This window comes from Stegostoma tigrinum, chromosome 29, assembly GCF_030684315.1.
Source record: "Stegostoma tigrinum isolate sSteTig4 chromosome 29, sSteTig4.hap1, whole genome shotgun sequence".
Lineage (NCBI taxonomy): Eukaryota > Metazoa > Chordata > Chondrichthyes > Orectolobiformes > Stegostomatidae > Stegostoma > Stegostoma tigrinum.
Window position 1 is genome coordinate 38,515,026 of NC_081382.1, and position 20,873 is coordinate 38,535,898.

Here is a 20,873-nt window from a genome sequence, read left to right on the forward strand (position 1 = left end):
CTATTTTAAACATTTACATTTTCCACCACTGGTATGTCATGGCTGCTGTGTATACCATCTACAAGATAGAACATAGAACATAGAACAGTACAGCACAGAACAGGCCCTTCAGCCCACGATGTTGTGCCGACCATTGATCCTCATGTATGCACCCTCAAATTTCTATGACCATATGCATGTCCAGCAGTCTCTTAAATGACCCCAATGACCTTGCTTCCACAACTGCTGCTGGCAACGCATTCCATGCTCTCACAACTCTCTGTGTAAAGAACCTGCCTCTGACATCCACTCTATACTTTCCTCCAACCAGCTTAAAACTATGACCCCTCGTGCTAGCCATTTCTGCCCTGGGAAATAGTCTCTGGCTATCAACTCTATCTATGCCTCTCATTATCTTGTATACCTCAATTAGGTCCCCTCTCCTCCTCCTTTTCTCCAATGAAAAGAGACCGAGCTCAGTCAGCCTCTCTTCGTAAGATAAGCCCTCCAGTCCAGGCAGCATCCTGGTAAACCTCCTCTGAACCCTCTCCAAAGCATCCACATCTTTCCTATAATAGGGCGACCAGATGTACTGCGGTAACTCACAAAGACATTTTTGAAAGAACCATCTCAAATTCTTGACGTTCCCCAGCTAGATGGTCATAGACAGCAAGTGACTGCACACAAACACCACTGCCTGCAAGTTCCCCTCTGATCACACAGATCATTCTGACTTGGTGCAATATCCATGTTTCTCCACTACCACTAGGACAAAATCCAACAGCACTGTGGAAATACATCAATGTGCAGACTGCAGCAGTTCAAGGCGGCAGCTCACCATTTAGTTCTCAAAACTGAACAAATAATAGGCATTCGTGCTAGCCTTGCCAGCAGCATTCACACCCTATGAATGAATAAAAATAAGTAGATGCATGACAGTGATCTATAAATCTGTCTCGTATCCAAATAGGAAACTGGCTGGTGTAACAAAGATTAATTACAGTACCCAGAGAAATAAATTGGTACTGTATTCAGACAGACATGATGTACTCAGATACATGAAAGAATATCTCACTCAGTGAGCTCCATATAACCGTATAACTAAATAGATATTGTCCCCAGACAAATAGCTAAATCGATAAGGTACCCAGACAAAGTAAATAATGATCTAAACAACTAAGTAGCTGCAACACTAGCTGGAATAATAGGTATAGTTCAAAAGGGAAAATACTACAGATAAATAAACATAAAAGCAATATGCTCTGTATGCTTGAATTTGAAATTAAAGCAGAAAACATTGGAAGTAGTCAAAGACTTTGGCAAAGTTTCTGGAGAGAGAAACAGAGTTAACATTTCAGGTCCCTGACAGAACTGGAAAAGGTCAGACAGGCAATAGTTTACAAATTAGTACAGAGGCCGGGAATGTGGGGATGGGTAAAATAAACAAAAGGGAAAACCTGAAGTAGGCTTGAAGGGAGGAGAGCTTCAATGACAGATGGGATGATGGTGGGTGGTCAGCGAACAAATAAAGAAACAAAAGATCTGTTTGCAGCGCTGTAAATGTGAGAAGCTGAAAAATCACTGACAGCTGTCATCCAAAGGTTCAAAAAAAAAGGAAAAAATGTGGACAAGAGGCAATATCCAACATGTTTGAACACAACACAGAATTCATAAGGGTACAAAGTGTCTAAAAATGAAAGGCAAGATGCTGTTTCTCCAATCAAGATCGAGCACTATTGAAATAGTGCAGAAGGCCAAGAACAGAGAAATTCCACTATGGAATGGGACAGAGTGCAAAAAGGACAGGTGACTATAAGCTCAAGGTCAGAAACATAAGAAAATCACTGATCCACATAGAAGTAGTGTCTGGGACACAGGAAAGTGGGAAGGGAGGTGGTAAAAAACACAAGGACTGGATTTTAACTTTCTGAGGGTGTTGCTTGTGCCCAGGTAGAAAAGCCAGTCAACAACAAACCGACATAAAACGTTGCTCTGTCGCAATTGTCATTGTTGTTGTGTCATCATCGTCTTACCAAACCACGCTCATTAGAGAGAGAGAGAGAGAGAGATGACTGGTGGCAATTTAACATGTGGGTCACCATACCTCAAACAGAGGTTGAGAAGGAGAGTCCTTCCTGGTAACCTCAGCTAGTGACGGGAGTTGAACTCATGTTGTTGGTATCACTGTGCTTTGCAAACCAACTGTCCAGCCAACTGAACTAATCTACCCCCCATCTGCAGCAATCATATACTGGGGCAGCCTTACTTAGCTGAAAGTGGGATCTCCACCTCTCAGGGAAAGGAAATCCTGCCTTGAGAGCCAAGTAGTTGCAACAGTACCACAGCTCAGTCCTGGACATTGCTGACATTACACTCAGTCCCCTGAAGAAGATAATATGACTCTGGGAGGTAGGACCCTGCCTAAATATTGTGGACCCTGGAGGGGTCAGGGTTTGGAGGGCCAAAAATTTAAGGGGCTCCGGTATGGACAGGACAATAGCCCCAAACATTGTGCTGCCAGCCATCACCCAACCCCACTGTCACTACCATCACGCTTTCCTGCCATTTAAACAGAATTGCCAAATAGCAAGAGATAACAAAGTGTGGAGCTGGATGAACACAGCAGGCCAAGACCCTTTTCTGATGAAGGGTCTAGGCCCAAAACGTCAGCTTTTGTGCTCCTAAGATGCTGCTTGGCCTGCTGTGTTCATCCAGCTCCACACTTTGTTATCTCGGATTCTCCAGCACCTGCAGTTCCCATTATCTCTGCCAACATAGCAAGTCGGCCATTTTCTTCTGGCTCCCACAGTCCACTCACATTATGACAGCCGTGGGCACATTAGGCTAGTTAAGGCCTTCAATAAACCTAACAGTGGGTGGCCTGGCCTTCCCACATATCCTGAAGACTGTTCAGCATTAGGTGGGTTGGGGGTGGGCTGTCTACCCATCCTATTTTACATGCTCCTTCCCAGTACCACCAGAAGTGTGACTGATGGCAAAGGGATATTTTTGGTGATAGGTTTGCAAGCTTTAGACCAGCATGTGAGGGTGCCATAGGGAAAGGATGGGGTGGTCAGCTCCTGCTGATAGTACATCTGAGTTGGGACATTGTGGGTTCAGTTCCATTTCAGAGATTTAAGAACAAAGATCTAGGCTGACACTCCAATGCAGTACTGAAGGTGTGTTGCACTGTCAGACGTGATGTTGTTTGGATACGAGATTAACCCAGCACCCCAGCTGCCTTCTTTGGTGGATATAAATGATCCTGTGACACTACAGTAACTCCCTATTTTTTTGTTATAATAGCAGAAAGGATTGGAGACAGTCCTCAGGTCTGGCAGCTTCTGTGGATGTTAATATTCTGAATCTAATATGACACTTTTTTTTGCCCCGTTTCAAGTCAATTCACATTAACAGTGGGGCTCACTGAGCAAAACAAGTTTCTTCCTAAACATTTATTGTAACAAGTCAGGCTCAGGACCATGTAACCTGACAGCCATTACTGTGGACCAGCCACTCCTGCTCTCTGGCCCTTTCCTTCAATACCAATCCTCTGGTTCATGTCCTCTACCACTTTCTGAAACATCCTTTCACTGCCAAGTGTCCTGAAATAACCCCACAGAGACTGGTATCCTGTCACCAAGACACCCTGTATTTACACATTAACAGTCCTTGACTTTAGTACTGCCTCTTCAGTGTCAGCTATTAGAAAGTCAATATCTCTGGCACTTGTCTTTTTATCTGTCAGCCAGGGCTCCCTGATGGGACCAGGTTAACAACCCCAATCAGGGAACTCATATTGCATGATGTCCAGTTAGCTGACCTCATTACATTCACTACACAATCATGACTTACCCCTGCCAGTTGAAACTGCCTTTCACCACTCATCTTCAGGGCTTTCGTTCACATTGAGAGGTCACAAGAGGGAAGCAGTGAGCAAGAAAGTTTGGGGATCAGAAAGTTTGATGAGAGGGTGGTCAGGAAGCAACAGGGGCCATTGGCCTGCAGAGTGGGAAAGAGATGGAGTCTCAAGGAGTAGCAGTGGCTGTGAACCAGAAGGTCACAGTGAGGAGGAGGGTTAAGAAATGGCATGAGTGTGAACTGGTAGTTTTGGAAGCAGGACAAATGGTGAGCAGGATTGACAGGGAGAGGGAAGCAAAGTAGAAAGCTATTACATTTCTTTTGTATTTTAAATGCATTTGGTTCAAAAGTTATTTTATTTACTAATTTTAAAAAAAATACTACTGAAGTGTATTTCAAAGTATAACATTTTTCTTTCTGATGAAATAGTTTATGAAGAACCTAACCAAAGTTTTTTAAAATTAGTTTTGATGGGCAAACCTTATTTACAACATATGGTTTTAATTAAAGTTGTATTTTTGAGGAATGTGACTATCACTTTAAATAAAGGCTTACTGTAGTATGATGGATATGGAGTTATCTCAGTGCTGTGACTAATGTATATTGGCCAAACAACAACTTGCAATATTTTGAGGGTTACCAGTGATCAGAAACTGACCTAGGCTATCTACCTGGTTACTTTGGTTACAAAAACAGATCAGAGGCGAGGTGTGCTGGGGGAGGTGATGCCCTAGTTGTAGTATCACCAGACTATTGGTACAGATACCCAAGTAGGGTTGCAGGGGCCCCAATTTCAATCCCATCATGGCTGATGGTGATTTGTATAAAAGTCTAATATTGACCACCTAATGGGTGAGGGAAAACCCACCTGATTCACTAGTTCCCCTTTAAGGAAGGAAATCCTTACCTGGTCTACCTACATTTGATTCTCAAATGTCCTTTGGGCAATTAATTCTGACCTAGAGAGTGACATCCACATCCTATAAAGGAATTTTTAAAAGTCCTGCAGCAAGTAACTTAGCTCCTGACTCCCCAAAGACTGCCCACTATCTAGAAGGTACTAGGAAGGATTGTGATGGAATTCTCTCCACCGGCCTGAATGAGTGCAGCTCCAACAATAAGCAAAAAATTTACACATCCAGGACTAAGCAGCCTGCTTAATTGGTGGCACATCCAGCCTATCAGTCACCAATGCACCGTAGTAGCAATGTGTACTGTTACAAGCTGCACTACAGAAATTTACCAAGGCTCATTGGACAGCATCTTCCAAGGTCTGACCACCACTATCTAGATGGACAAGGGCAGCAGATACATGGGAACACCCACCATCTCTAAGACGCCTTCCAAGCCACTCACATTCCTGACTAGGAATGAACAATAAATGCTGACCCAGCCAATGATATCCATGTCCAATGAATAAATAAAACAATTAACAGGGTCTTATAATATGTGATTTGTTGACTGATGGCTGTTTGAATTAGCCAACATTTTCCTGCGTTAAAAAGTGCTACATCTTATTGTTTTAGAATGCTTTGGGAGATCCTGAAGTTGTGAACAGTGCTTTATAAATTCCAAATCTATCTTTTTTGTTGATGGGATGACTGGGGAGCGAGACAATAAGCAAACCACCTAGATAGCTAATTAAATGCAGTACCAGATTAATAGTAACAATACTACACAAAATTGATAAATCCGTACAGTACTGATTGATTACAGCATATCGAACGCAGATAGATAGGTTAATGCTGCATCCAGATATAAAGCAAAGCATTACAGATGCTGGAAACCAGAAATAGAAGCTGAAAACAAATTCTGGAAATCATAACATACCAGACAACATCTGTAAAGGGAAACAGAAGATGGATTCTTATGCTGCACCCAGAGAGCAGGAAGCAAGAGAATCTGGGAAACTCCTTTGTATGTCTCAATAGTCAACCTCTCAAAGGCAAGATGACTTTAACTAATATGTTCAGGAAAGTCTGAAAGTGGATCAAACTTTTCAATGGCAAGAGTGAGAAAAAATTTTCACATGCTCACGTATTTACTTTTCATACATGCTGCAAAAAATGAAAATCTTGCCTGCGTTCATTTCCCCTTCCCAATCATCCACAAATGAGTTATATGTGCCTGCAGAGTCTCAACTCATTGGTGGCATGCAGCTGTTAGGTCAGTTAACTTGCTGGAGTTGGGGTGAGTAGCTCACCAAAGAGGCAACCTCAAATGTGAGTCAACTGGATGAGAAGCTTGTTCAGGCACATTCCACTCTTTATAGCCATCCTCCAAAAACAGTGGCATTGATGCCTGATGCATAGGTCTCTTTCTGTGAGCAAGTTTGGGAAATGGATGCACTGAAAAGCAGCTTCTGCTGACCAAGGCATAGTGGGAAGGAATGAAGGAATTGGCACAGCCAAGAGAACCTGGGGTGAGGTGGGAGACACGGACGATACTAGACCATGCAGAGCATGGAAACAGCAGAAATCCACAGGCCCAGAATGTCTATGGGAAGATCAAAGGACATAAGAGTGTAAAAGTTTTATTTTGTTTTGTTGCTTTTATGTTATGGTGGTTGCATTAAATTTTACATTTTCACGTTAAATCCGCAATTGTTGTGATCCTTTGCATGTCCCAACCTGAGATGATACACGCTCCAAATGTACTTCTCAGACTATATTCCACCATTAGTGAGAGCAGGAACAACACTGTGTTCACTCTACCTCTCTATGACCACCAGCAACTGAAAGGAACAGTACTGCAGGCCCTTAGCACAGACAAGTCTATTTGCAAGCAATGCTGGAAGCCCCAGTGTAATCTTAATGTAGCAAAGATACATGCACTGACACAATCTTCAAATGTGGGAAATGCCTTGCAAAGGACTCTCTCATGCAAACACCAGAAAGACATGCAACGATTCAGGCACTGACCAGACAGCATCCTCAGAATGGGATTAATCAGATGAACATAGCTTGCATGATGCATTATTTTGCTACATCGCCACACGTGATGCCTAAGGTTCAATCCTACACATGTCAGTATAACTATGGATGACATGATGCAATGCTTTGCATGTCCATAGGCTTCCATCATCAAAAATTAACTAAAAATTCAAAGTAATGTCCTTAAATGTACACAACCATTTAAGTTGCTAACTGCATGACAAAACAGCGACATAAGCGAATGAAGTGGAATTAAAGATATATTTACAAGTGTGGTCCTTGTGCACAGTGAGTTGCCACCCATGCCACATTTATGTTCATAGAATTTCTTAACTTTCTTTTTGATTTGATTTATAGTAGTCACGTGTATCTAATTATAGCAAAAATCTTCATTTGCAAGCAGTACAGGCAGATCACAGTAAGCAAGGACACACAGATAATAAGGTGCTTAGACACCGTGAGGCATGCAGGTTACAATGCACAGGAGGTACACAGAGCAAGATCAACATTGTCTGAAGTTAGAGAATCCATTCCTCAGTTGAATCACAGCAAGGAAGAAGCTGTTCTTGAACCTGTTCATGCACGTGTTCAAGTTTCTGTATCTTCTGCATGATTGAAGAGGTTGTAGGAGAGTATTACAAGGGTGTGATCAGTCTTTGATGTTAGTCATCTTTCCATGGTAGCAAGAAGTGTACATAGAGTCCATGGATGGGAGGTTGATGCCCATGATCTGGGCAGCGCTCACAACCTTCTGTACTTTGATAGGGTCCTGCACAGAGCAGTTGCCATAGTATGTTTTCAACAGTGCATCTGTAAAAAAGTTAGTGAGTGTCCTTATGAACATTCCGAATTTCTGAAGCTGCCTGAAGAAGAAGAGGCATTGTTGTGCCTTCTTGACCATAGCATGTACGTGTGAAGTCCAGGACAGGATTTTGTTTGTCATCACTCTTAGGAACTTGACGCTTTCAACCCTTTCAACATCCTCTCCATTGATGTAGATGGGGATGTGTTCTCCTCCTTTCTTTTTGAAGTCAATGATTAGTTTTCTACAACTACACCTGAATGCAACCCCAAAATCCACAGCTCGCTGCTATTCCCAATTGCCTGGTATGAACTTGGAGGGTGTCCTCTGGTGGCCCAAGACCTACAGGACTCCAGCCAGTGCACCCTCCTCAGCCCAATCTGCTCAAGATCACGTAGTCACTGGCAGACAGGTCCTCAAGAGGCAAGCTACCCTTGGAGAGTCTGGTGATGAATACCCAGGGTGCTTTGCTGTTATTTCTTCCACCCTTTCAGTGCATGAAGGCAGCTCCCAAATTCCTTACGGAGAAGGTCCATCAAAAAAAGGTTAAGGTGTCTCATCCCCCTCTTGCCTAGCCCTTGCTGCACTGTACTCTTGCCTAGTACAATGGTGTGCTGGTGTGAATGTATATCCAGTAGCCACTGAATACTCTGTTAGGCCAGCCGACCTCTCCCATGGCTATTGCAACCCTTGATGTGAAGGAAGCCAACTGCTTAGATGCCAAAGCCATGACAATACTCCTCCAACATTTGCTCTCTTCTGTGCATAGTCTCAATTATTCCATCTCCATCAGGTCTTTTACAACCACATCGAGAGGATTTTCAACTGCATGGGGTTCAGCAAATGTCTGGTGTCTAACTGTTCTCCAAGTCAGAGGCCTTGACTGTCATATCCTCCATCAGCTGTGAGCACATCAGTGAGGAGCTCAACAGTCTGTGAACCTGAGCCCAACTCACAATGTGCACCCATTAAAGTGAATTTAACTGTGATGCTGGAGAGTGTCAGTGAATGCCATGACATTGCATCCTCTGAGGATTCTGACTTTTTTTTCTTTAGAGGTGGAAACTGAAGTGAAACTGGAGGGGAAGCTGGGAGAAAAGCTATCACTTCTTGGGGTCTAACTTCCAGAACCTACCATGGAAAATAAAATGGATTAGTTGATGTAACGCACAACCTCTTTTCTCAGCAAAGAAATCCCACTGGTCACAGCAGAATGAAGGCACCTTTGGAGGATTATTGTGAGTCTACAGTCTCGCTGTTCATATAGGTTCAGTCCCTTTCCACTCAAGCAACTTTCACGGCCTCCTCCTTAGAGGGGCGGTTCTTATCTTGGGACAACTCCTGTTATTGTACACTGTAAGTGTTCTTCTCCTGCAGATAGACAGACTACATGACTGAGTCTCTCCCCAGTTGATACATAACCACATTATACATACGCATGGCTATGATAGCTCCTGTCCACACCCCCACCCCAACTTATTTAAAACCAACACTTCCATCAAAAGGACCAACTTTCAGATAATGGATGTGTCCCAACATATTCAAACCAGCTATTCCATCTGTTGATGAGGTCAGCAACCCAAACTCCTCTCTGGCAGTCCTCGTATCTGCACTGCTTGATGCCCATAAGATTGTCACTTTGCAGTGACACAGAGTCACTACTTACCCTTGTGGAATGCAATGGATCATTCAGCTTCTTCTGGCACTCCACCTGGGCTCTGGTGAAGGTCCCAATGGCCAGTGAGGAGCTCCTGCTATCATTCCTGAATGAACAGGTTCTCCTGCTTTTTCTGGACAGCCTGGAAAAGAACGTGCAGCCAGGCATTGCTGAATAGCAGAGGCACTTGCTTCCTCTAAGACATCCTGAACAGTAAGACCAAGTGGGAGGATGAAGACCAGGAGATGTAGCACAGAGTGATGCCCCAGCTTGGAGGGAATGAATTACTGTCTTAGCATCCTTTTAAATGTGTTGCCCAGACCAGCAACCCTGTGATGTAATGGCAGGCATTCAGTAACTTCCTGCTGGCCATAAGCAATATTCTTTGTGTGCTCTTTCTGCTTGCATATCCAATAAGCTGCCAACACCATCACAAGACAAAAGCCACTGCACCTACAAACAAAAGTGATTCTCACATCTGGCCTTGCTATGAAACATGTTCTCCACAACTGAAGATTCAGCCCAGAGTAAATGTTCCAGGTTGAGATGGACTTTAATCAGAACTGTTGCCAGACAGTTACAAAATGAGAGTGACAAACACACCTTTAACACAAGATAACAAAGTGTGGAGATGGATGAACACAGCAGGCCAGGCAGCATCTCAGGAGCACATTTTGAGCCTAGACCCTTCACCCGAAACATCAGCTTTTGTGCTCCTGAGATGCTGCTTGGCCTGCTGTGTTCATCCAGCTCCACACTTTGTTATCTTGGATTCTCCAGCATCTGCAGTTCCCATTATCACTCACACCTTTAACACAGATTGATTTGTAGCCAAAGTATCTATGCAGCCTAGGAAAATAAATGCAGAACCCTGATCTGTGTTTTTATTTGTTCATAGGATATGAACATTGCTACACAGGATTGCCTAGGAAACATGGCATTGCTCGACCATTTTTGAGGGCAGTTAAGAATTCGACCACATTGCTGTGGGCTTGGAGTCACATGTAGCGCATGCAGAAAAGGTAAGGATTCACAAATTTTATAACAATGGACAATGTTTACACGGTCAGTATTTGCTGATCTTTTTTAATTCTAGATTTTAAATAAATTTAAATTTCACCAAAGGCCTGGTGTTTCCCCTGGGCTTCTGGAGTATAAATCAGTAACATTAGTCCCACCACATTCCCAAGATAAATAAACAGATAACAATACTTCCCAGGGCAGAAATGGCTAACACGAGGGGTCATAGTTTTAAGCTGGTTGGAGGAAAGTATAGAGGGGATGTCAGAGGCGGGTTCTTTACACAGAGAGTTGAGAGCATGGAATGCGTTGCCAGCAGCAGTTGTGGAAGCAAGGTCATTGGGGTCATTTAAGAGACTGCTGGGCATGCATATGGTCACAGAAATTTGAGGGTGCATACATGAGGATCAATGGTCGGCACAACATCGTGGGCTGAAGGGCCTGTTCTGTGCTGTACTGTTCTATGTTCTATGTTCTAATACTGGGAAGAATGGGCACGTGAGGCATCAATTTGTATGTGGTAACCACATTGTTACTTTGTGCAAAACAGCTTTTTATAAACCCGTTTCAGAGATAGTAGGAACTGCAGATGCTGGAGAATCTGAGATAACAAGGTGTAGAGCTGGATGAACACAGCAGGCCAAGCAGCATCAGAGCGGTCTAGGCCGAAATTTCAGCTTTCCTGCTCCTCTGATGCTGCTTGGTCTGCTGTGTTCGTCCAGCTTGTCATCTTACATTATAAACTCGTCCGTTTGTGTTCTTTAAATGTAATTACGTTTTCCACATTCTAAAGTACCGTTTTTAATATTATTAACAATGTTGTTGTTTCATGTGAAACACCAGGTTTGTCCCTGTAAAATGGTTTGACCAAAACTGCTATCAATATTTCTCAATGAAGAACCTTCTTCTGTGTATATACAAAAATACAAATCTGTTTAGAATTGCTGCGTTTGGTGTCTGAGTTTTTTAAGTGCTCCGTTATCAGACCACGCGTTGCTGGGCTGAACATGGTTAAAAGAAAACTTTAGATTGCTTCTCCCAGCATAAACCACACCTGTCCTGGTTGCTAGTTTATTATTAACCATTTCTAGTTAGAATAAGTAAGCTGGCAAATGCAAAATGTCAGGGAACAATGTTTGAGATTCCGCTTTCGTTTCGATGAGAATCGGTCGGAATAATTAAGCAAAACGCACGGTCCCTCCTAATCTTAGTGGTGATGTTATGCTAAGGTCCGGGCCGGCAAGTTCCTGATACAAAAGGCACACAGTGCGAGGTGTTACAAGCGAACACAGAATTTTAAATACGGGTGGAAAAAACTAACTCCAACCTAACACCTCAACAGGGAAGGCAAGGATTTGCATTATATACTCGAGCGAAGCGCACATTTAAACCAGAGATTCGTAAGAGCCCCTGCAAAAGCGCCTCCTCTCATTACAACTTCTAGTGTTGACCGTAGCTTGTCGACTCGAATCTCTATGTCCACACCCTCAACACGGCTAACAGCGTTTCCCGCTTCGATTTGGGATGAATTCGTTCCGCCCAAAATGTAGTAGATATTGGGATTTATTTACCGGTGCACAGTAAAGACCAAATTACAGTTAGATGTGAGCAGAGGGTGCGCTGTAGGATCGGCTGGCTTGTGATTCGAAGCCGTTCAAATTACCGAACTTTTCATACTCTGATTAATTTCTCATTGTTTTGTTTTTAAAGCGGTTTATCGGTTTACCAGGTGAATTGTGTAAAAAAAAAGCAGTGAAGTTGACGTACAGACTTCTGTACAATGCCGCAGTCTAGAGAGTGACATCCGAGATATAAGCAGAAACTTAAGCACGTCTGGCAGCTTCTATCAATGGTTTCTGGACCGTAACTTTATGTTGCCTTTCCACAGATGCTGCCTGACCTGCGGGGTTTCTCCAGCAATTTCTCTTTTTGTTTCAGATTCCCAGCGCCCACAGTTCTTTGCTTTTGTGACACCTTGCACCTTGACATAGAATATTACTAATAAGTGATAAACTAACCTCAAATTATCATCATTTTAAAATAGGAAGGAGGGGCGTCTTAAGTTAAAAATAAAGTGCGCTATATCTCTGTACTGTTTCGTGTGCCATTTGCCTCAATACCCGAATTACTACTGCATACTATCAACAAAATCATAAATTATAAAATTATATTTATAAAATTTTAACTTTCACAAATAACGCGGCGGCCGGTCTTAAAACAGCAAACGGGAAGTCTATGATTACATAAAAGCAGAGCTACTCTCTCTGTTCACATGTAATCTCCGATGTTTGGATCCGATCTCGTGCAAGGAACTCCCCAAAATTATTTTCTTCGTCAGGCTTCGTGACCTACAACTTCACCACCTACCCGCTCCCCACCCCCACGAAAAAGAACACGTCCACTTTATCTGTATTACCAATATATTTAGGCGGGGTAATATTTATTGATCGATGTTTCAGCTGCTACTGAACTATTTCTACTGATAACAGCCTTTTTTAGGAGTAAGCTGTTTCAAAAAACTCAATCGTTCTACCTCCGCCCTGAATGTAATTTGTCGCGGCGTCTAAGAATAGAGATAGCAGGAATTGCAGATGCTGGAGTATCTGAGATAACATCGTGCAGAGCTGGATGAAATGGCAGGACAAGCAGTGTCAGAGGAGCAGGAAGGCTGACGTTTCGGGCCTAGACCCTTCTGCAGAAATGTAGACTTTTCTAAAAGTAGACTTTTTTTGTCGATGTATGTTATAATTGCAAGCTACAATCCCTGAATAGTGTCTATCACCTTCCAATGACTTTAAGTCCTACATACTTCATATCACTATACCTTAATGACTTTTAGCATTCGACATGTTTAAATAAGAATTAAATTCGCTGCAGGCGAATAGTGAGTAAGTGGAAATCATTATGGATTCAGGGCTAACATTATTATTTATTATAATTAAATAACAGTTATGATAAAAAAAAGTTCTGACCAAGAGTCACTGGAATTGAAATGTTAACTCTGTTTTTCTCTCCAGATGTTGCCCGACCCGCTGAGTTCCTATAGCACTTTCTGTTTTTTTTATTTCAGATTTTCAAACCTGTCTAAGTTTCCGTTCCACTACAATATTCCCTTTTTTGAAATAAAAGTTACTTCAGGATATTAGTTTCTTCCTGAAGTGACAATGAAACAGACTGAAATCTGGTTGAAGATGCTAATGGAACTGAATTTCTCACCACCCCGACAGGATTGCACGATTGGGTTGAATTTTGATCTGTCTCCAACTCGCCTGAAGTCCAACCTTCAGCCATAGAATTGGAATTAATCTGGCCAGGAGACATCCCTCTTTCTGAGTGGAATTTACTACCACAGCATGAAAAGTAAAATATCCAAAGGTTGTGACATTATATTTTTAAATGAGTTAAAGTAGATTCATTCTTTGAATCGACGTTCTATATCTTGTTATTTCTCCAGCGATTTGTTCAAATGCAATAGAGACCCTTTTTAAACTTATGTTTAAGACGCTAAACAGAAAATGCAGGTTTTCGGCTATAAAGCTGCGGCCACTCAAGCAATTATTAATTTAAGTAAGTATACACGGTGTTACTAAATTATGTAGATAGTGTACATTGTTACTTTAAAATAACATTTTAATTATCTATGCAGAATTATAACGTGTTCTAATCCCATGCCGATTCGCTAATCGGTGAATGTCTCTTAAAACCAAGCCCAGGGTCTCCAGCTCTGTCTCCTACCATCGCCGCTTGTCAAAGCTCTGACCCAGTTCGGCGGATGGGGGATTTGGAAAGACTAATCCTCGCCTTTCAATCTCTGTTTCCAGCAAGAAGATAGAAAAGAGATATTAATCTTCTGGGATCAGAAAATAAAACTAAGGAATGGGGGAGGTGGGTACGGGGGTGGGGTGGAATTTAAGGACAAATAAGAAGCTTAGTCTCTTGACTGGATGTGTAAGTGCTGAGGATACAGATCGTGTGTGTGTGTCTCACCGATACTCACACGGACATGAAACGAACTCTCAATTTTGCGGTCGATTACTTTCGAAATCCTAAATTCAGCAGGAGAGTTGCTGCAGGCCGAGGTTATAGCTATTGGTGTTACACAGATACAATTCTTTGGGAAGTCCTGCACACGAATTAGGATGCCGAATATAATGACAAACAATTATAAATAATGCAAAAACTAAATAAAATTATGCAATGTTTATCTAAATATAAAGAAATATTAAACTACAAGGTCTGGCCATACTTACAGAGGTATGGTCATATCTGTAATTAACGTACATTTTTAAGGATGTGGACCACTAATGTTTTAACTCAAAAAATCTTTCAAAATCATATTTTAACGTTATCCCGGTCAGTTTTGGGGAGTTCTCGTTACTTCCTCAGTCGGGATGCATTATCCTTGGTAGGGAACGAGTCTGGGTGGAACTAATAATCTTAAATCGAACAGATTCAACATTCAGCCGCATGTAATTTTTTTTAGAAGAAGTAGGAATTCGGTAACCTCCCTGATTCTCCCTCCTTGTCCGAAATGTATTTGTTTGCGTTCAGAATATGTCTAACTGGTTGGATCCAGTGTTCTGGTTATTTCGTCCTATTGTCCTGATTTTCTTGTTAAACGAAGAGTGATTTTAGCTAGCGGCCCCGGGACGTCCCTTAGTATTTAACAGCCACTTTTCAATTGCATTCACTGTTACAGCAGCAACCGCAATTTGTTCGAAGAGGTCCAGCAAACAACATTGTGACAGTCGTAAACTTGAGGTACTGTTCGCAGGGGGCTACACAACAGCGAGGACACAGAGTGGGCGGGGGGATCTCCTGGCAACAGAATCATCAGGTTTCTATTCACATTGGCCTGAGAGGGCTCGGAGACCTGGCGACAGTGCAGCGTCCCGTCGGCGAGGATTCTAACTCAGAGGCCGCTGAACTGCGGGCTCATCAAAATCGCAAACCCCACCTCACGCTTTAAAAACAGATAAGCATAAAAGCGGGGCATTTAAAAAATACAGAGTCGGGGTTAATGCAATTACCGTTGCCCAGTAAAGGGGCAAATCACCAGGTCCGTTGAAGTGTCACCGGACCCGAAATGTTAACTCTGCTTTCTCTGCACAGATGCAGCCAGATCCTCGTTGTTTTTCCAGCAATTCTTGTTATTCTTTCAGATTTCTATCACCAGCTTCTTTATTTCTTCGGTTAGCATTATTTTATTGAAATAGGCTTTTCCTGTCCCAAACCACATTCTGGCTTTCTGTAGTTCTGCGTTTCAGTAGATTGGAGACAGCATCTATTTGAGAAACTTTCTTTTTTTCCCAAAAATATTCAATTATCTTAAAGAAGTCTAAAAATAATGCACCAAAGCAACAGACCGAGAATCTAAGCAGAGGATGCTGGAAATATTGTATTCTACTGGAAGATCCTTACCGTCGAAACCGTTTCTCTCTCCTCAAAGATTAGCAAGCCCGTAGAACATGTCTAGAGTTTTTTTTTACATTTATGAAAGCCTTGGATTTCGTGCCTTAAACTGCGTCTCTGAATTTCAGATAATCTGCCTGGAGATCCTGATTTGGGTTGTTGTGTTCGTGTAGCTTAAAGAGGCTGCCATTCTACAGGCTGAGGGCTTTTCTGTAGGCTTCGGCCTGGGATGTCAACTATTTTACCGTTTCCTACTCCTGGTCGACATTTATGTGTTTGCGTGTGTCTGTGTTTGTGCCTGAGTGTGTTTATATCTGTTTGTCTGTGTGTGGCCGTGTGCTTGCATCTACATGTCTGGGAGTGTGTCTGCGTCTTTGTGTCTGTGTATATCTAAGTACATTTGTATCTGCATGTTTGAGTGTGTGTGTGTGTGTTTGTACTCATCTGTGTGTGCGTGAGTGTGCCTGTATCTCTTTGGATGTTTACTTGTTTGTCAGTGACTGTCTGTGTTTGTGAGCCTGTGTCTGTGTGTGAGTGAATGTATGTCAATCTGTTTCTACTCCGAAACGTCAGCTTTCCTGCTCCTCTGATGCTGCTTGGCCTGCTGTGTTCATCCAGCTCTACACCTTGTTATCGCGGATCCTCCAGCATCTGCAGTTCCTACTATCTCTCTACCTGTGTATGTCCGTGTGTGTATGTGTATCCTTGTATATAGCTGTGCGTGTGTGACGGAGAGTGTCGTGTTTATGTACATGTGAATGAAACTGTGCGAATGTGTGTTTGTGTCTGTGTTTGCGAGTGATTGGGAGAGTGTGTGCGAGCGAATGTGTGCGGATTTGCATGTGTCCGTGAGTGCGTGCGACATGTTGCAGGATAAATCGTACTTACTTGAAGAAATCCTCCTTGCAGTAAACGCTATCCCCTCGGCTGAAGCATTTCTCCGTCAGTTGCTTCTGGCAGTCGCCGCATTTTAAACACTTGCTGTGCCAGTGACGGTCCAGGACCTTCAGAATAAATCTGTCCACGATATGTTGATTGCAGCCGGCACACAGTGGAATATCTGCACACACAACGCTCTCCGTTTAGTACAGGCAATTCACACAGTACAATATTTACATTTAAAACAAATGTCTTCAGAACTAAACACGAGAACTCCTGTGTTTGTGTGTGTGTGTGTGTGTGTGTGTGCTCAAAATAAACAGAACGAATCCCTCAACAGTAGTCGTACTTCGATACTAATAATGACGCATCTCCAGATTCCCCGATCCTTGAGCGACTCTGCGAACGCGGCAACGAATTATACAGAATGCAAACGAAATAATGCAGGCACATAATTTCTGCGTAACGTGTATATTAAAACGACATCAAGCGCATTGGGACACAAAGCAGAAAGAAATGCAAGTCCTGAACCCAACCAATTATTGCAAGAACTGGGTCGTGTGGTTTCAAAGTAGGGAGATTGCGGTAATTCTTTTTTTAGTTTGGAATCGGAACTTGCCGATCAAAGTTAGGTTCCAGAGTTGACACTCCATATGCACACAGGCGCAGATACCTCAAAGACGAGTCTCAGAAACGTAGACTTCAGCCTCAGAATCGTCCAAATAGGCACTAAACAAAATGTTGCCGTCTAATTTGATTTTAAAGTAAAGGAGCATTCACTGATTCGCGAATTAGAGGCGATCTGCTGGGCTGGAAGAGGAGAGGGAGATTGGAAGGGTGCAGATAAATTAAAATCCAGCGTATAAACAGAAATCTGGTCGTAGTCTCGTTTCGATCTGACCCCTCCCGGCCTAACGGAGAAACGGACATCAAACATAACCTTACGTTGCATTGTGATCTTCAAGACCTTTGAGGGAATCGGGCGGAATCCAGTGATCAGTGCTGACGAAGGGCTACTGGGCCCGAAATATTAACTCTGTTTTCTCTCTTCACCGATGCTTTCAGACGAGCCGAGTTTCTCCAGCACTTTTCTGTTTATGTTCCAGCTGGGCTCTCAACTAGGACGCGTGACGGCCGGGGGTTTTGGGGGTGGAGTAGGAGGGGCAGTCTCGGGAGAGAGGCGGGTGGGGTGGGGGTGAGTTATAAGAGGGAGGAGTGGAGTAAACGCGACCCTGTGTATACACCAGCCCAGCTTTCCACCCAAGAGAAGGTGTCACTCCAGATACAGTCGTCGTCACAATGCTACTCCATGAGGGGAGATTCTTAGCGGAATCCCTTCAAGGAGAACCTGAGCTGATTGGATATCCAAAACAAAACAAAACAAAAAATCCCGAGTAGATGGGTCAAGGATCACTGGAGTCTGGCAGCCTCCAACAGCTGCCAGTCAGCAAACGGCAAGGCGAGCGGCCACCCTGCAGAGGTAGACCGCACCTTCCGCCACGCAATGTTGACTCCACCTCACTTCCAGCACCTTGGCCCTATCAAAGTGAAAGCGAGATCCGTGGCCAGTTTTGGTTCTGTGTTGTTGAGTGATGCCCAGATTCAACTCCTTAGGAGGGACTTGCCAAGTGGCTATATCCACACACATATATATATCACATATATAGTCTATAATACATTATAATATGATTAAACTGTTTCATGGGTAAAGCAAATAAATACAACATATAATTACATATCAAATATACTAAACGCTTCAATTCCTTCCCATTTCAACAACAGCCTGTTTAACCTTATCTCATACTTTCAGGCTGCACCTGCATTTGTTAGAAATGCCTAAATGTTTATCAATTTTTCTCTATTTAATTTTGGAACGGCGAACCTTCTGGATTTTTTGGAAGTCAAATGGCAATACACAACAATATTCAGCCATCCGTCGTTCTGGTGGTTATAAACATTGGGTTTGTTATTATTTTACTGCTTTAATTTCAATTTGGAGAGCGCGGAGGGGGTTATTTAAACGATGTTGCGGAGAGTTTTGTATCCGATTGGAGTCAAAGATCACTAATATTGAGGGAAGGCCTCGAGAGATTCTCTAAAATTAAATGTGATTTCCAGAGAGTGCGTGTAGGCAATATTAAAACCCGTTCATTACAGGAGATAGGGTTCCTACGCATTAAGGACACAGCTCCCTTTATAACTGCATCGGTGTGCAGACCTGAGTTGTTTGTCGTGATAGGAATTAGACGGTATTTAAAATCTACGGTGCAATTCATTATCTGGCAATATGCGTTCTACCGCATTTAGAAATTTAGGAGGGTCGGCTGTGCATCGGCATTCCAAAGCTTGCAATGTTTTAAACCCTGAGTACAATGTTTGGAAGGGTTAGAAACTGTCTATGTGCACACGCGTGAGCGCGGCATTTATTGGAAGATTTAATATCCCTGATATTGTTAATACCCCTTTACGAGACAAAGACGTTCACAAAAAAGACACGGCTTATATAGTACGTTACATTAAATTATTTAAACAATTGTTCTTTCTTATTAGTACATGGAGATTTGGAAGAAGAGGGGAATGCGGGATAGAATCGTCGAAGATAATAATCAAACAAAGAACTGCGGACGCTGCAGACCTGAAACTCACAAACATCAGAAATCGCTGGAGAAACTCAGCAGGTCTGGAAGCATCTGTGGAGAGAGAAAAAGAGTTAACGTTTCGGTCCGGTGACCCTTCTTCAGAACTGAGGAGGGGTTCACTCGATCCGAAACGCTAACTCTCATTTCTCTCTATAGATGCTGCCAGACCTGCTGAACTTTTCCAGCAATTTCTGCTTTTGTCTCTGATTACAGCATCCGCAGTTCTTTCGTTTTTTTTTAAATCTTAAAACAAACATATGTATATTACTGTCTTAGTTCGCACTTCAATAAAACGAGCGTACATTGTCTTCTGTCTAATTTGTGGATTTGAGACTGTTGGATCTGTGGGAGTGAAAGAGGTGGGGATGGTTGAAATGGTCCAGAGAAATTAACTTTTAGAAAGTAAAGCATCAAACTCAGGGAAAATTACATTCGGCCCACCGTAACTATGTTGGACATCGAGCATCTGACTATTCTAATTCGATTTCTGTAATCGAAGGCCTGTGTCCTTGCAGATACTTTCCAATCTGTCTGCTCAGAAATGTTATGAAACAAGCTTGGAGCAGGTGGGGCTAAATCCAGGCCTCCAGGCTCAGAGAAAGGCCATGCCTCTGCCGTATCAGAGCCTGGCAGTTTTGTATGCCATGGCGATTCCAGTGCTCAACTACATACAGAAAAATTATGAGGGCTCCTGTCTCTACCACCTTTTTAGGCGGTGAGTTCCAAGTGAAAACATATTTCCTCACAGCCCCCTCTAAACATCCTGTTGCTTATCTTAAAACTGGGCCCCATGTTATTGATCATCCTACTAAGGGGAATGCGAGATGACAAAGTGTGGAGCTGGATGAACACAACAGGCCAAGCAGCATCTTAGGAGCAGGAAAGCTGCTTGGCCTGCTGTGTTCATCCAGCTCCACACCCTGTTATCTCGGATTCTCCAGCATCTGCTGTTCCCATTATCTCTGATACTAGGGTGTGGGGTCGGGGGGGAATGAATGAGCTCTCCCTATCTATGTCTCAGAACTTATTACAGCTCAATCAGACTTCGTTCCCCCCCATTCGATTTTAAGGAAATAAATTAATGCAAATCAGTTCACTGCCTCGTTGAGATCTGGCCCCTCTCCGGTCTAGCCGAGAAACTGAAGTCAAACCACAACCTTACGTTGCACTGTGACTTTCAAATGGTTTGAGGGAATTGGCGGAATGGTGACTTCCGGTACGAACACTTAGCAAGCAAACAGGGCGAAGCCTCTTTAATTATATTGGGGAAGAGGGCTGCGACTCTTTTTGTAATAGGGTTGGTATTATCGGCGGATTCATAGGGGAGAATAAGGGGAACTAGCAAAGCTAACATCATATCTAGACCAATTTAGTTCTCCTCACCAAAAGAACGAGCCCTTAAGGCATTCCTCCGGAGACAGTCCCCTCCGCTCATTACCCGTTAAAGGCAAAATTTTGCATTTAGCGGTTTCAAGTGGAACCTGATCTGGTTTGATACAAAAAAAAGACAGGTGGGTCAAGGGTCATAGCAGCAGCCAGTCAGAAAGCCGAAGGCCAGAGACTCTTCTGTTTAGGTGGACCGCAATTTTTAGGCACTAGCATTAACTCCCCTTTATTTCTGAGCACCTCGCCCACTGACAAGCTGTTAGAACATAGAACATAGAAAAATACAGCACAGTTCAGGCCCTTCG

General features: G+C 43.0%; 1 protein-coding gene across 3 annotated transcripts in view; it reads right to left on the reverse strand.

The window, feature by feature from the left end:
* The window catches only part of lhx3 (LIM homeobox 3), a 71,272-nt gene that overhangs the window by 39,904 nt on the left and 10,495 nt on the right, over positions 1–20,873 (reverse strand). For 2 of the 3 annotated variants that reach the window (XM_048558748.2, XM_048558749.2), the window contains exon 2: positions 16,553–16,724. In XM_048558748.2, the coding sequence (XP_048414705.1) occupies positions 16,553–16,724 (172 nt within the window). Of the gene's footprint in view, positions 1–16,552; positions 16,725–17,488; positions 17,635–20,873 lie in introns of those variants that run through there. The other variant, XM_048558750.2, reaches the window with a different exon arrangement.